A 16,825-nucleotide genomic window follows, 5' to 3' on the forward strand; every position below is an offset into this window, starting at 1 on the left:
CCATCTCTGCCAGCAGCCTTGCCTTTCTTCATTTCAGTCAAATCCTCCCTCACTTCCTCTGGCGGTGGGTTCTTGTAGATAAATTGAGGCCAATATCTGGTGTAATTGACTACGGATATCTCTCTTGGTGTTTTTGTTAAGCGGTCGTTTTGTGTTCTCCACTAGTTTGGAGGCTATAGAGTTGGACAGGACTGTCGCAATCCGGTATTGGTGGGTTAGTAGCACCCAGATGTCGTAGTAGGGCCCAGGCACAGCTCCTGGTGTGTGTAAAGTCCAGGCTTTCAACACACTCAATCCACCACTAACTTCTGGCTGAGTCGACTCTAGCAGAGCCTTTCCAACCCGTGGGCTGCCCAACTGGTTGAACTGTCGAAGCAGGTCCTCTTTTGTCCAGCAGGGAGTGTATTCCTTCTGGAACCTTCGGGGGATGCTCTTCTCTCTGTTATTTTTTTTATTTCATTGTCTGTGTTGATCAATTTAAAAATACCACAGGCTACCTGGGACTTTGCCTCGGCGCACCTTTTGCAAAGTACTGCTCTCTCTCGGGTGTCTAGATGGTTCTTGGTGTTGCACACTCGAAATGCCACATTAGGCAAAGGTGGTAACGTTGTATGCTTGCAATTGTCACTCACACTGCTTCTGGTGGAAGGGCCTCCACTGGAGGGAGCTCGAGAGAGCGCTCTAAATGTTATTTTTCCTACGCCTCTCTGCTTGTCAGACATGCAAGAGGTGGGAGTAGCCACAGTTTACCCCACCACACAACCTGCTGATTGACTACCTGCGGTGTACCGATTTATACTGCTGGGTGGATCGGGGGATTTTATAAACCTGTCCATTATTTAATCTGCCGCAGTTGGAGATCCAAATGCAATGGCAACCTTTGTATTGCAACCCCAGTGTGCTATACATTACACGACTGCAGCTTCCCATGTGGTTATTGTCTCAGATACCAACGTTTTTCAGAGAAAGGTTATAAACATTTCTTAAATTCACATTGAACAATTATGCTAATATGTGAGCAGTTTGTAAATATGCCGATAGAATATAGCACCATTATACAGTTTTTTTGTGACACTGCATTGACAATGCTCAGTAACTGTACTTCAGGGCAAACATCGCTGGTAAATACAGCGCTCTAACAGTTGATCTAGCTTCATTTGAAGTGTATTTCCATCGTTGGAGACTAACCAAAGCATTCTAAAACCACAAGCACTTTCCACTTGAACAATCACACAGCAGATGCCAACATCGATTTGTCTTTCTACGATAGTCCAGTGTGCGATGACCCCACACCAAGATATCTAGGGGTTATCATGCACAGAAGCCTGACCTTCAAGCCTCACATATAACAAATCCGTGAAAAGATCAAATCAAGATCATCTTGCTTCAGACACTTGCAGGAATGATCTGGGGCGCCGCAGCTGATGTGCTGCCAACTGCCACTCTCTCATTAATCTACTCAGTGGCAAAGTATTGTGCTCCATCCTGGTCCGAGAGATCTTACACAAAACTGGCAAGTGCATAATTAATTAATGCAATGCGCATCATAACCGCAACATTGGCTCCCTGTTCTGGCGAACATTCTGCCACCAAAAATTTGCAGAGACATGCAAACTGCAAAGAAGCTTACACGTGTTCATGCCGACAACCACCTACCCATCAACCAATCACCCTTCTGGGATCGTTCTGTTATTTTTCTATCATTTCTGGAAGAACGCTGGCGAACAGAGTAGAGCAATGCGGACGTCCAGAATAAACACCTCATTTGAGACCCAAACATCACATCTACTGGCTTTGATATTCTTTGAAGACGCTGGTGTACTATCAATGGTATTGGAGCATAAATAGGCTGATGTGAACATCTCCTTCAAAAATGGAGTTAAGAACGATTCACAGACTCACAGTGCGACTGTGGCCACGCAACACAAACAATGGACCATATAGTAAACCATTGTAATGTATGCTCATTCAACGACGGAATAACAAAACAACACACATTCTCTCCTGAAGCCATTTCATGGCTAGCATACCTTGACATTGTCATTTTGCTCCTAAACATACTGCCGGGAGTAAGAATAGAATGCCGTTGGTTGAATAACATTATTTGACTTGCATGGCATGCAGGAGGGGTTACCATGATTGAAAGCTGACATTTCTAAAACTGTTTAGTACATAAAACACTAAGGAAAGATGACTTTGCGAAAGATTGCAGATATGAGAGACATGCTCGGCCCCACCCATTTTTGTTCCGTATAAATTAGCACTCACAAGCTGCATTAACCACTTGAGCAAGGACACAGGGCAGCATCATGAAACTTCTCAGTGGCGTTCTGTTGCTCTACCTCTTCACTGGTAAGCTTCATGCATTCAACAAATCACCCAGCATGCATCCAATATCAGATCTCTAGAAGCTAAGCAGGCTTGGGTCTCGATGATTAGGTGGGCAACCATCGTGCACTGGTTGTTGTAGGCTGCGGGCTACGTGGTGAGCAGCAGAGGGCAGTGCAAATTTCATTGTACTCTATTATTAAGGCCACATGGCGATGGTCCTTGCATTCACCAATCTACATGGAAAAAGCATGGTGAAGTATGGTAAAACAACCCCCATGATAAGCAGGGCATGGGGAGTTCCTCATACCGACGTGGGCGGCATAGAGGCGCAGTGGGTCACACTTGTGCCTCACAGTAAGGGGCCATCCATTTAGTACGTACGCATGGAGGGGGTAGCGGTTAACCCAAATGCAAACGCTTGCGTATGGGGGGGGGGGGTTACTGACAATGTGCGTACGCATAGGAAACGGGGGGGGGGGGGTGAAGCCTCGATAATGCAGCCGGCGGTGGACTATCTGTTTGTTTAAACACGTTAATATTATTAATCCTTGATCGTTTCTGCGTGAATTAAATATCGGCCGTTCGATAGGATTCGAGGGGGGGGGGCGTCAAGCGAACGTACACAGGTGGGAGGGGGGGTTGTCAAAAAGTACGCGTGCGTACAGGGGGGGGGGGCAGGTTTTAACAGATTTTTGCGTACGTACTAAATGGATGGCCCCTAATAATGGCCTGGATTTGATTTTTTACTTGGGTGCCTTTCCGTGTGGAGTGTGTATGTTTACCCACCTGTTCTGCACGGGTTTCCTCCAGGTTATCTGGTTTCCTCCCATAACTAAAATAACATACAATGCAATTGGTATTGGCCAAACATCCCAATGCTGAAAAATGAGTCAAATGGGTTTAGACATAGCAACATTGGCCACTTCTGCAACAACTTTGCAGGACTCTCCTGAATACATTTTCTCGGTGAGTCTGGAGACCAGGGAATCAAACAGGTTTGCTTGTGCTTGCAGTTCGCAAGTGGTAAAAGGGTCTACATAGTATAAAGGTAGGTCCTGAGGCACATGGTAGCAGCGAAAATTCATGACGGGAGTCCTAATGGGGACGAAATGTCGAGATGGCCACATTTACAGATGAAACTCAATAAAAAAAAATAAACGCAGCAAATTATATTTACATTTGAACAGCATAAAAGGACGAGAGACCCTTTCTGGTTAAAACATTTTCAGCATTGAGAAAGTATTTAAATAATTTAAAATGTACTTTATTATGATTACCTTATCACTTAGCCATTGACACCGTGGATGTTTAATAAACACTTAACTATATCTTGATTTGAAGCTTTTGTGACTGCAGGAATCCATACTCTTTGGTTCTTTCGGTAAAGTCACGTAGGTATAAATAAAATAAATCACGACGTTTCGGGCGCAACACAAAAAAAACATGGTCTGCTGCTGAGGCAGACTGCAGAGGAAGACCATGCTTTTTGTGTTGCGCCTGAAACATCGTGATTTATTTTATTTATACCCACGTGACTTTACCGAAAGGACCAAAGAGTACTTAACTAAATGTTTACAATTTAATTTGTATATTTTAATAATGCTTAAAAATCACCACTGTACAGTGCAATTTGAGTTACCGTCGTGATGCAGAGGTGGAAGGCTGTCGTTCACTGGGTGTGAAAGGCTTAAAATTGATGGCAAGATCACAAAAGAAAATGAGGTGGGGTGATACCCCACCTGAAACTAAATGCACAATCAAATGTGTTTCTAAACGTCATGGACTTCAAATTCACCATTTCCGTGACAAATGTGACATGGAATAGATTTTTTGTCATAATAAATATTTGATAAAGATGGTGCTTTTATTTAATAATATACTTACATAAATGTACGCTTATTGTCAAAAACGGAATATTTGAATAGACGCAACAGTGTTTTAATTCCGTCTTCAAAAGGACTCATGAACGTCATTACCAAGATCGACAATCAGGTAATAAAGAACACCCAACGGATTGCTGTCACATTTGTAATGAAGAAATAATACCTAAAATTGAGCAAAAAGGTACAATCACTGAGGATATTCACATAAATGATGGACCAATGGCCGCAAGGGTACTCATTGCACCCTATGGGAAAACTGGATTTTTCTCCGGGTCCTCCGGTTTTTTTCTCCATATTTAGAATTAACATACGTTTAGAGTATTTGACTGCTATACATTTCTACACGATGACAAGCCACTTTGTTGAGCTATCATTTGTGGCCAGGCCGCTTCTGAAAAAGAGCAACATATCTCAGTGGGCCATACATTGTAAAATAAAAGTTTAGTTTAATTCAGTTTACACGGCTTTAAAATTGAATTTACTTTGAACGAATCTTCCACTAAATGCACTGTGATAACAAGGTTCATGTATGTATGTATGTGTTATGCTGCACTTCTTTCGCACCGTATGCAGCCAACCATGCTAATCTGTAAACGTGAAAATATGTTTTGCCAAAAATGACTCGAAGGGTGAAAGCACAATGTAAACACCACCGCTAAGCACCCTTCTCACGCAGGGCTCGTAGAGAACGCACGTACAACCGGGCACATAATTTATTTACACAGTGTCTTCAGTTTCAGCTTTTGTCCTATTTTAACAAAACATGTACAGCTGTCAAAATAATTCCTGGCATTGAACAGCACTGCATAGATTGGGGTGATGTGCATTGTGTGCAATTCCTGGTCCAAGTTGTCTCTTTGCAGTGTTATTTTTTCAGTGTTTTCAGTAGCAACTTTTTCACACAATACACCAATCCCATCCATGCGGTGCTGCTCAAAACCAGAATTTATTTAGACAGCTCTACAAATGTCTAACATTCTCAATCATATCTCGTATCTCCGATTAGACGTTCAACGTACATACAAAACAACTTGTTGAAAAAAAAGTAGGAAGAGAATAGCCTAGCAACCATATCTTCAGCGATCATGTCACACATAATGTACAGCTATCAAACTTTCTTCATAAGATTACTATGAGAACCACATTGAAATGGGCTTTGTGGATGTATTTCAGCTGGTGGAGAATGCATTTGGTTGGAGCCAGGATCGGAGTTCTACAGCGCCGACTCCTGCAGATACTCCTTCCGTGGAAGTGGGAGTAGGATTTACCTGTCCCAAAACTGCCTGCATACATTTGTTGTGGAAGACGATGAGGTGGTCAGCCTTTACATGAGTAACTCGTAAGTAAATCAGACTAAGATAGGCAGGATATGTGAAATAATGTATACTATAGTTATATCGATGATGGAATGTACCCCTGTTATCATCAGCCAATATTTATCCACTGCTGGTTGAAGGCCTCCCCACAACATAGCCGTTTTTCAAGGTCTAATAATGTTACAATCCACCTAGCTCAGTGATGGGCAACCTAGACTAGTTAGTGTGCAACATGAGCGGCCCTCCTTCACCTCATTGTGTCGCAAGCTTGAAACCGTGACCCCAAGCATCACACGAGATACACTTAGATCAGGCCACCTCGAGGGGCTCCACGGGACACATGCAATTATTTATACTAAGCCATTTTGATTTAGTACAGTGGTTAATAATTAAGACGGAGACACAGCAATACTCAGGCTGTTGTGTAAATGGAGAGTCCATGACATCTAATTCCTTTTTTGTATTGTTGTCCTCAGCTATTCCTACTGCGAGGGAAATGACACCATGGTGGTTGTGTATGATGGAGCGAACGACCAGGCACCAATCCTGGGCACCTACTCCTGCAGATCTACCACAAACTTCATTTCAACAAACTCCTCCCTGTCACTATACTACAAGCATCTTTCCAGCTCATACTCTTATATCTCCGTGTCATTCTTTGCGTCCCCCGGTGAGAATGTACCATCTAACTTATTAATTAAAAAAATATTTTATTGTAAATCATAGAGAAAATATTTAACGTGTTAAAGTTCAAAGATGTATGTTGAACTGCTTTCGCACTATACATAGCCAACTGGCGGAAAGACAACATGAATAATATAGTACTATATTGCTCTGTTATGCTTAAGATAATTAATATTTTCTAGTAGTAAATGTAATACAACTGGTGCCATTTTACATTAAAGCAAAAAAAAGTTTGATTAATTCACAACAGTTCATTCCTGGAGATTACAGCCAAGAGTTAATGAGAAAACTGTGGAGCTAACATTCCATTAAGAATCAGGTTGTAACATAGGAATGCTGTAATGTGATATCGGTATTTTTTTTTATTTTAATAGCATACTATTGAACCTGAAGGCCTATTAACCATATAGTGGTAGGCCCTATCGAATAGACTTCAAAAAGTGATATTGTAAATATTTTACAACAAACTAATTTCTGTTAAATATATATTGTAGTAACAATTTCTGTATTGATTGGTATAAATTTGCACATGCCTTACACAGCTTCTTCTGGGTGTGGTGGGAGGCTCAGCGCTAATCAGATTGTGACATCTCCAAACTATCCAAACAACTACAGCAACAATGCCAGCTGCACCTGGGAAGCATATGCCCCACCTGGATACAAAATTCAGCTCTACATTAATGATTTTCAGTGAGTATTGCACTTGAATTTTTAGACATGTACAAACATTTCTAATACTTGAATAACCATTTTTGCATAATTGTACCTTTTAATGCCATCACCAGGTATTGTCTAATCACTGCTGGATGTCTGTTAAAAGCTCACAGGGGTATTTTGTCTTTTATGTAATACTAGCGTTCCTGCTACTCTTAAAAATCTAACAGCAGTGCGTACTGACTGTGGTGGTACCTGCTATAATTATAGCAGTGAATACCGACTGTGGTGGTACCTGCTATCACTACAGTAGTACATGCTGACTCTATAGCAGTATTTATTGACTGTATAGCACAAAGTACTCACCTGACAGAGTGGCGTGGTGAGGCCTAGTCCCGTGCAGAGCCTCCGGCCTCGCCGAGATTGTTCAGCCGGCCGAGGTGGCACCTTGGCAGGCTGGGACTGGGCTGCTACCCCTACCCACCCCGCAGCCACGATCTCCCCCGCCGATCTGCAGTAATATCTAAGGACTATAGTGGTAGCATCTAGCGACTGTACATAATAGTAACTGCACGCATCGGGGTGGGGGGGACGTCACACAGTGAAGAATTTACCTAAGCATTCAGTGTATTTTTTTAGCATTTTTAACGGGAAAGAAAATGTCCCCCTCACTCCCACCGAAGGCGTGCGACTTGGCATGCCCCCCCCCCCCCACCAAAGGTGCGTGAGTTGGTATGGTCGTGCATGCGTCATAAATACATAAAAGGGAAGCGCACAAAAACGCTAATTAAACTAATTAAAAGTTGACAGATGTGAAAAAGGAATAGCACTTGCTCACCGCGGGGCTTACAGCGTGGTGCCTGGCAATTTTTTACGTGAACCCCACCGTTGGAGAGCCAAGCGCGCGACCACACACAAACCCACAAACCCCGCCACAATTTTAGACTTTTATACATATAGATTGGGTATGTGTCTAGGTTGACTCAGCCTTAAATGGGTACCTGGTATGATGTGTTCACATCAGCACTGCGGAGACAAAGATGGCCAAGCATCGTTCTTGCCATCCACTCCCTTGTGTGCATGCCGGCCTTCATTGGTGCTTGCTAACAGCACTTGCCTCAACAGTCTGTTAAAGGCTATAGTGGGGATCTTTGTCTGTGGTGTGTTGTGGAGCAGTAATGCAGTGTTTATCGAATTGCGCTACAAACTTGGTGGACTGGTCACCCGAGTATGATTTGTGCTCACAAAAAATAATTCCATCAAAAAAGTGACTTGCTACACCACACCTCTTACCAGGAAAGTGGTGACCTGACCTCTGGCCCGTTAAGAACAGGTTTGCAGTTTTGCTGAGAATTTCTATGATAACAGCATTTGACAAGGTAGGGTTAGCTCTGCTTGGATTGCTGAGCCTGAAAAATAGTGACATGTGTGTACATACACACACACAAGTGTACATACACAAATACAAAGATCTCCCGTATAGCCTGTAACACGGTTGGGGCAAGTGCTATTAGCGATTAACACGTATGAAAGCCGGCACGGCACACGAGGGGGTGGGTGGCCAGAACCACTCCCGGCCGCCTTTGTCTCCCCTGTGGCGATATTTACACACTGCACCAGTTACTAATTTGAGGCTGAGTCGACCTATGGGTTGCCCAGGACCGGTTCAGATAATCGTCACCAGTGTTGGTGGCCATCAGCAGGAATCGAACTCGGGTCGCCGGGTTTGTAGCACAGCTCGCTAACCGCTACACTACTGCTTCTGACACACACGAGTGCACACACGCACACGAGTGCACATGTATGTGTGTGCATACACAAACACGTGTGTACATATACACACACCAGTTGATACAGTAAATTTGGCTGTGACGGTCCCACCTGAAGACGGAGACTTGTGTTGCCTCCGAAACGTCGTGATTTAATTAAATAATTTTCATTTATTTTTATTTTATTTTATTATTATTTTTACCTACGTGACTTTACCGAAAAAACCTAAGAGTACACACACCAGGTCAGGCTCGCTTGAGCGCTGGTGGTCCAATATTTCAGTATCAAGAGAGAATTGAGTTCCTGTGCAAAGAGATTGTTTTGCAAACAGATGTGTCACCTGCTAAGGAAATGTAAAACATGATCCAAAGCCTGAGACCAGGCAACGTGCCAGGCAGAGATTACCTTCCAAGTGATCCGTTCAAGGAGGGTGGTGACTGTGTGTAGACTGCCTCTATGTTATTACATCTGCCTAGACCACAGGATGGGTTCTGCAGCATTGGATTGATACCCTTGTAGGTCCCCCTTTATTAAGAAGGGGATAACAGTAATTGTCTCCTCAGTGTGCCAGGAAAGGTCCTGGGAAGAATTATTGAACATTGCCTTGCCATGTACGCTAAGAAGCTTGAGTGCACCGTGGCCCAACTACTGTGTTCTTAAAATTGTTCAAAACGTTTTAGTGAATAATTGCATTTCAAATAAAATTATATTCCCTAATTCGTTGGCGACGTTATCGTGAAACAACATAAATAGAGGACTTATTTTTAGTTACTTGTAAACCATACATCTCCTGCTTTGAAATACAATTTCCAGTTTGTCGCCAATATTAGTGATTACATGTGTATAAAAACCCCTCACGATTGACATGGCATGGGGAGGCCTTCATTCAGGAATGGATTAACAAGGTTTGAGATATCGTTTGTATTAATATGTACGTGTGAATTTTTTTACTTTCAGAAGCTGTTATATATTTGTGATTGTGCCTATTTATCAAGCCTTGAGGCTTTCTTATTCAGACGGTGGATCGATACTTGCTTGTGTCTCACAGGGTTCTTGATCAGCCAGGAAACACTCGCAGCTCCAGCAGAAGGTGCAAATACGATGGCCTTACTGTTATGGATGAATCTGAGGGCGACAGCTCACTGCTAGTGCGCCTCTGTGGGTATCTGCCCCGCCAGTCTTTTCAATCCACTGGCAATCTAAGCTTGCAGTTCTCCTCTGATGGCATCGGGACCGGCAGGGGATTTTACATTTCATTGTCGTACTTCGGTAAGAAAATCACCACGCTTGTCGCACCAAACATATTGTGTAGAGGCAGTGTTAGTTGTCGTGTCCCATTACTTGAATGATAGTGGCACTCATCTCTGTTTCTGGTAGAAATTCCAACTCGTATGTATGTTGACCTTTTTCGCACCATACATAGACAACCGTGCTAATCGGACCATCGTATGGTCTAATTTCTCCATACCCTTAACATCGTTGATGTATTACAAAGTGTTGCTCATTTTATTTACCATGTCGCCTGGCTATTCTCCATCGAGCAAGGGCAAAGTGTCTGGCGCTCCGGGTTGTCCCTCTAAGGGTTGTCCCTTAGGTGGGCAACCACATCTTTGGGAGCTCGGAAAGTGCTAGGCTACCTCTTACATCACCAGAGCCGCAATTTTTTCCCAAGGATTTTTTGCCCCCCTCCTACTATCCTTTTACTTCAACAATAACTATGCTCTTCAGTTACTATAACAATTTAATCGTCCCTAGAGTACCAAACACATGGACACAGAACTGTTTCAACATGGAAGGATTTTTCAGACAGACTAAAGTATGCCGCCAGTCTCAAATTATATAAACCACTCATAAAAAATATACTTGCACAACATTGGCAACTGTTATAGCTAGAAGAGCATTCTACATAAACCTGTGGTGTGCGACACTGAGTTATTTATATACACAAAAAACCTTGCCCATTGCGAGTTTTCCCAACACAGATTGGACCATTCGCACATCATCTATTGAGGTACGGTTCGCCGATCGCGCCCCTGTGGCTGACCATTCGCGTGTTTGACCACGATATTCCTTGTACAGTATACACATCGTAAGGCAGTACTAGACATGTACTATAACTGCACTTTGCTCGCAATGATGCTGCTGCGGATGAATACACATGTAATGTCAGTGAGTTTAGAGACGAGATTTGTAGAGGCACCTTCTTTATTAAACACACTATCTCACCTGCACACTCTACAGTCGCTAACCTATACACAACACTAACCGTCTAACACCGACGGCACTGACGGAGACAGCCAACAGCTATCTAGCAGTGCAATATCGAGTGAAGACGGCAGCGACGATGGCGACAAGATGACAGCAACGACGAGACGATCCAATCCCAAAACCGGCAGCCTCGAGCTCCCGCTCTTGGCCCCTTTTATGCTCCCAGCGCGGCCTGGCTCTGCCGTGGCCGTGCCTCCTTTCTCGAACCCACTAGCAGGTTCCAGGGGCTTCCAGATGGGGCCCTCCATTACCCTTGCCCCAGTTCCTCAGCCCTGCTGACACACCCGTGTATATGCTCACCGGCGTGTTTACTGCTCGTCCACCACAGTTGCTGCTGCTGGTCACCAGCCGGCGCTATGACACTACACATAATCATCATTAATCGTGTAAAACATTTTTAGTTAGTTTTTTTTATATTGATTTTTATTGTGGTATAATGTGCGGGAACGGGCTCGTAGTTTGTTCTTTTTTTAACTGTACATGTCATTAAACTTGTCTTTATTTTCAGGTTTACGTATACATGTACTGTACACTCCATTTATTTTTCCTTTTATACATTTACTGTACAAATTATGATTTGAAGCTTTCGTGACTGCAGGAATCCATACTCTTTAGTTCTTTCGGTAAAGTCACGTAGGTATATACGTGACTTCACCGAAAGAACCAAAGAGTATGTACAAATTATATTTAACACGTGAGTGAATAACATACTTCTCGTTACATGTTTGGGTTCATGTAGGGTAACATAAAACAAAAGGACTGGTATCGTATTTCGAACCGGGAACCAAACCCTCGTTTTCCCATTTGCCTTTAGGTTTATGGATCGCGGATTTGCCGATTGAGTCTATTTTCAAGAACGTAACCCCCCTTCCCTCGCAATTGGCAAGGTTTTGGTGTATTTATATACGTGTTTGGATGGGTGTAATGTTCATTGGATAATTGCATGCTGTATATGTTATACACTTCAATGTTTGTTTACATGTCATTACTGTATATGTGTCCTATATATGTGACAGTTGATGCCCTTGACACCCTTGAAAATAAAATATTCCACTTGAAGGATTTTTCTAACAATAAATTTGTATAAGTAACTTTTAAAAAATCAACAAGGGTACAACAATTTCATAAAAGTATGTTCTATACATTGGTACTATGTGGCTTGTATGTGATAACCATGTATGTCTATTTGTGTACATGTGTTTAAAGCGGACTCACCCAATGCTATCTGCGGAGGAATCCTGGAAAGCTCACATGGAAACCTCAGCTACAGTGGCTATAATGCGCAGAGTTGCATTTGGATAATTAAAGTTCCAGAAGGGAGTACTGTCCAAATCAACGTTTCTATGTCCAGGTGAGAGGTGGGGTCTCTAAAAACTCTAACTGTTAAGAGGTTATAACTTTAAGTATTATGGGGGTTTTAACATTATTTTTAGCATACAATGGATATTTTCAGTGAAAGGTTGTTTACGTATGTCTTCTGACTAAATCATTACACATGAAACCATTCAGCAATGAAAATATGTTATTATGCCCATGAGGTACGTTAGCTTATATTATTTTCAATTTACGACAATGATATGAAGATGTTACATTTAAACTAATGGTCAGAATGAGCCTAGACGGTGTAAATGAGATCTACAATACAGACAGGAAAGTACAACGAGATAGAACAGATACAATTGACCGTATAAAACATTACAGATGAGATAGGCAATAGCCAGATAAGGGATGGACAATTCATTTTAAACTTAACAAAGTGTGAAATTGTTACTGCCACAATCTCATATTGTTTGAGATCTTGACAAACTTTGATTTTGCAATGTTGCAAAATTAGACAGCTGGTAAAACCAGAATGTTGCTGCAAACATAGAATTTGTGTCATAAATTGTATTGCTTCATAAAGTAATCTATTTTTGTTGAAAAGTTTGCAGTCACATTTCTACTGAGTCACATATGCCTGACAAGTTAACCTACATGGTTAATCTGCAACTGCCAACAAAAAATTGAGTTAAATCTACTAAAACTATAAAGGGCAGAGGGTGAAATCATATAAGATTTGATAGATATTTATTAAGACCATTACTTTTGCCACCCTGGGGAATTTTTGGTGTTGCTGTAGCCGTTGTGGTTTGTGAAAGCCATCGCCTCTGGTTTGAGCATTTGTGCTGTTGATATCATTTTCTCAACTAGCTGATAACATTTACTTACGTCAAAATGGTTGCTCTGCATATTTTAATGCTCAAAAATTATCAAACTAACAAAAACTAACAAATGTGACGATAAGGGGAAGAAGATAAATCTTAAGGAGAGAAAAGTATAACATTCCCATTTAGATTATGTTTATGAAAATATCCGCAATTCCAATTGCAGTAACGCCCCTTTGCAAATAACACTTCCACCTGTTGATGTTGGGGAGGGGCCATTTTCCCGATGTTTTTTGTGGTACATACTTACACAAACGTGCATTCAAAAATTTTCACTGGCTGAAGTTGTGCAATGGTTGCATTAATACAGTTAGTTTGAAACCAAGATCTAATACTGAAGCTGACTAGAAACCTACTATATGTGCCCAAATGCTGTGGCTGATCTGTAATATGCTCAGCAACCAAAGGACGTATGCTTTCGTAGCAAATATTTGAGTACACCTCACACCCTAATGCTTTGATCAAAGCACATTTTACTGAAAAAAGTGAATAAACCACAGATAGTCGAATGTATTTAGTACATGACTGCTCTTACCAATGAAAATCAGCAGATAATACAATGCTGTTTTGCTACATTTTTCGACAAAAATTCCAGATAATCACGGATAATAGGAAGAATTGGGCCCACGGATAATATAAATTTTCACTAACCTTGAAGCTGGTGTGAATGATAGGAGTCACGTATAATTTGGCAGCAGATAAGAGGAGTTATGTTTTTCGCTAGTAATTAGCCAAAGGGGAGGTGGCAAAAGAATGATGAAGGTCCCCCATAGAGCCTGCATAGGCTGTTGGGACAAGTATTGTTAGCAAGCACCTGTTAAGGTTGGAACAGACCAAAGACATAAACACATTGGAATGAAATACCCATTTTATATTTACTAATTTGTATTATTAGTATAACTAGTATTACCGTATTACAACGAATACACTTAATTTAAATAACATCCATCACACCAAAGAGTTAAAATTACATATATAAAACATCGAAAAGAATACTGTCATAAAAATGAGAAAAGCAACAGCAGCAGAAATGAGATCTTCATTGTGAAATGTTCTCATTTCAACAAAATGGTTACGTTTTATCAATAATGTTCCTCAAGATGACAATGATATCCATACTGTGCCATAAATATATATGCATATTTTAATAATAACTGTCAATACTAATTAAGTTAACGTTCTTTTTCAGCCAAAGTTACAGCAACCTGGTGGTCTACGATGGGGAGTCTGAACTGCAATCAATTATTGCACAAAAATATTACTGGGGGCAGCAGACATCTTCTTTTATCGCATCAACTGGAAACAGCATGCTTATCTCCTTCTATGGAATCTATATCTCAGCTGACTACAATGCTGTAGGTATGGATAACATAGGGACTGGGGCTATATATCTCTTATTACAGGAATAATGTCATATTTAGGAGGTAAGAGTGTGACATGGGAGGGTGCTCACATTACAGTCAAAATATGTGCATCTAGATCATGGGACCTCCTTTGCCAGTACCAAAATATAAGAATAGGGTTTTCCCCTTTTTTCTGGCAACAAAACTGAAAGCTTTTTACTAGGAATTATGTCTGCATTAAGGACTGTTTCGTTTATCAAGGACCGTCTCGTATTCACGTGAATTGTGGCTCTTGAACGTTTTTTACCGAATTCTAAAAACATTGTCTCTCGTTGATATTTTGGTTGCCTACTCCTGAGCTAGAACAACCTCTGAGGCCCGGTCCTTATAAACTCAAACAACTGTGTAAATAACTGCGTGGGGGGTGTTCGGGTTTGTTAGTCCTGCAGACAAACACAGCGAAAGAACAACCGCTTAAGTATGCCTAAGATATGGCTGTGATGAGGGATTATATAGCTGCGGGGAGGGGGGGTGAGTGTGGGGGCGGGGTGTGGGCTGGGAGGTGTGCATGGAGTTCAAACTAAAGCTTTATGATGCAGGGGACGGAAGTTGAGCTGGTTGATAAGAAAGCTAAGTTAAGCCGATTAATGACATCCTTTGTTATGCTGCAGGGGAGTAAATTGGAGCTGCTGGGGGAACTAAGCTTGCACGCTCGAAACAATGCACAGCAAATTTCCAAGTGATGGGAGTAAGCAGGCCTTAGTCAAATTTCTTAGTGATGGTAGTGTGTAAAGCTGGGAGTAAAAGACTGGGACTATGGATATGAATATAAACTAGCTGTCATTCTAATGCTTTTTCAGAGCATTCCTATTCAAAGGCAATATTACTGTCTATAAGATATGGGCAATTGGTCCGTATCTTTGTCACAATTATTTCAGAATAAAATATTGTCATATTATATTACGCGAGTTGAAATGGGATCAATACATTATTTAATTACTTTGGCAAAAAATGTGTATTGTGTTGCCTTTAAAAAAATCGATTTTAACCAGTGTTGTTTATGATTAATGGTTCAAACCTGAATTATGTTTGATTTCTTTACACATTCTTTATATAGGATCTTGTTAACGTGACCTTGACAAAATTCCACGTTATATTGTGCATTAAGAGCATGTTTGTTTTTACAATGACATTTGGTTCTCCACTCCTTTTAGTTAAAGACGATTCATTTGACTGTGATTTCAATGGAAACTTTTGTGGATGGACACCCTCATCTGGAGATGTAATTAATTGGGACTTGTACAACACCAACTACTACAATCCTTCTTCGGGTAAGTAGACAGATCACCTAATACTTGTGTAGTGCTGAACTTCACACGGACAACTTCTTGCTTTTCTGTCGTCCTTTTATTTTACCAACACAGCACATTTTGCCACCATTCTCCAGCGCGATCTCCGCTCGCTCGCCGCACTCCGCCGGCCTCGCTCAGCCCGATCCTCCTCTCTCCCCGTCTCTCCCGACTCCACCTCTCGGTTTCTCTATCACACTGCAGCCGCTCTCTCGTGGCTTCTCCGTCTCACTCCAGCCGCTCTCTCGTGGCTTCTCCGTCTCACTCCAGCCGCTCTCTCGTGGCTTCTCCGTCTCACTCCAGCCGCTCTCACGGTTTCTCCGTCTCTGCTACTACCCTATACTCTTCTTCTACTGCACTGCTACTCTATACGCTTCTTCCACTCCACTGCTACTCTATACTCTTCTTTTTCTTCTCCTCTGCTCCGACCGTCTCCGTCCAGCTCCCAGGCACAACTCCACTCAACTCCACTCCAACCCCCAACTCAACTCCCCTTCTCTATCTGACGCCCCTCTATTTATCCCCGTCCTTATTAATTTCCAATTAATTAGTTGCCCCCCCGCCCCCGCTGCCACCTGTCTCTATTCTCAGACTTGGAGGCGCCACCTTGTACCCAACAACAACAACCGGCCAATCACTGCCCTACATCCATAATTGCCTAACGGGCCGTCTCCGACTCACTCGTTGGCCCCCGACAACAGCAGCATGTCCCGATTCGACCCCACTGTTCCCAACCCGCACGTGTGTACAATTACCCCCCTTGGCGCGTGTTAAACCACTCCACTTGTATCGGTGAATTTAGTGAAAAAGTAGTGAAAAGTTGCAGAGATGAGAAATGTGAGAGGTCATAGCCGGGAAAAAACACAAATAATTAATTTACAATAAAATTGTATGTGGAGAAGCCCAAACGGTCAAATTAAGAAAGGGTTGACTTGATTTTATCAAACAAACTGCAGACTGTCAGAGATGTTCCTGACCTTAACAAATTGAACACAGGAAGTGGCCACAGACTGATGCAATGCA

General features: G+C 42.0%; 1 protein-coding gene across 1 annotated transcript in view; it reads left to right on the top strand.

Moving 5' to 3' along the window:
- Positions 1-2,214: 2,214 nt before the first annotated feature.
- The window catches only part of LOC133345023 (cubilin-like), a 40,534-nt gene continuing 25,923 nt past the window's right edge, over positions 2,215-16,825 (top strand). The window contains exons 1-8 of the mRNA XM_061555387.1: positions 2,215-2,352; positions 5,388-5,553; positions 6,007-6,200; positions 6,757-6,904; positions 9,687-9,907; positions 12,113-12,257; positions 14,300-14,469; positions 15,668-15,784. Of these exons, the coding sequence (XP_061411371.1) occupies positions 2,310-2,352; positions 5,388-5,553; positions 6,007-6,200; positions 6,757-6,904; positions 9,687-9,907; positions 12,113-12,257; positions 14,300-14,469; positions 15,668-15,784 (1,204 nt within the window). The 5' untranslated portion in view covers positions 2,215-2,309. The remainder of the gene's footprint in view (positions 2,353-5,387; positions 5,554-6,006; positions 6,201-6,756; positions 6,905-9,686; positions 9,908-12,112; positions 12,258-14,299; positions 14,470-15,667; positions 15,785-16,825) is intronic.

This window comes from Lethenteron reissneri, chromosome 21 (assembly GCF_015708825.2).
Source record: "Lethenteron reissneri isolate LAM-NWPU_2019-01 chromosome 21, ASM1570882v1, whole genome shotgun sequence".
NCBI lineage: Eukaryota > Metazoa > Chordata > Hyperoartia > Petromyzontiformes > Petromyzontidae > Lethenteron > Lethenteron reissneri.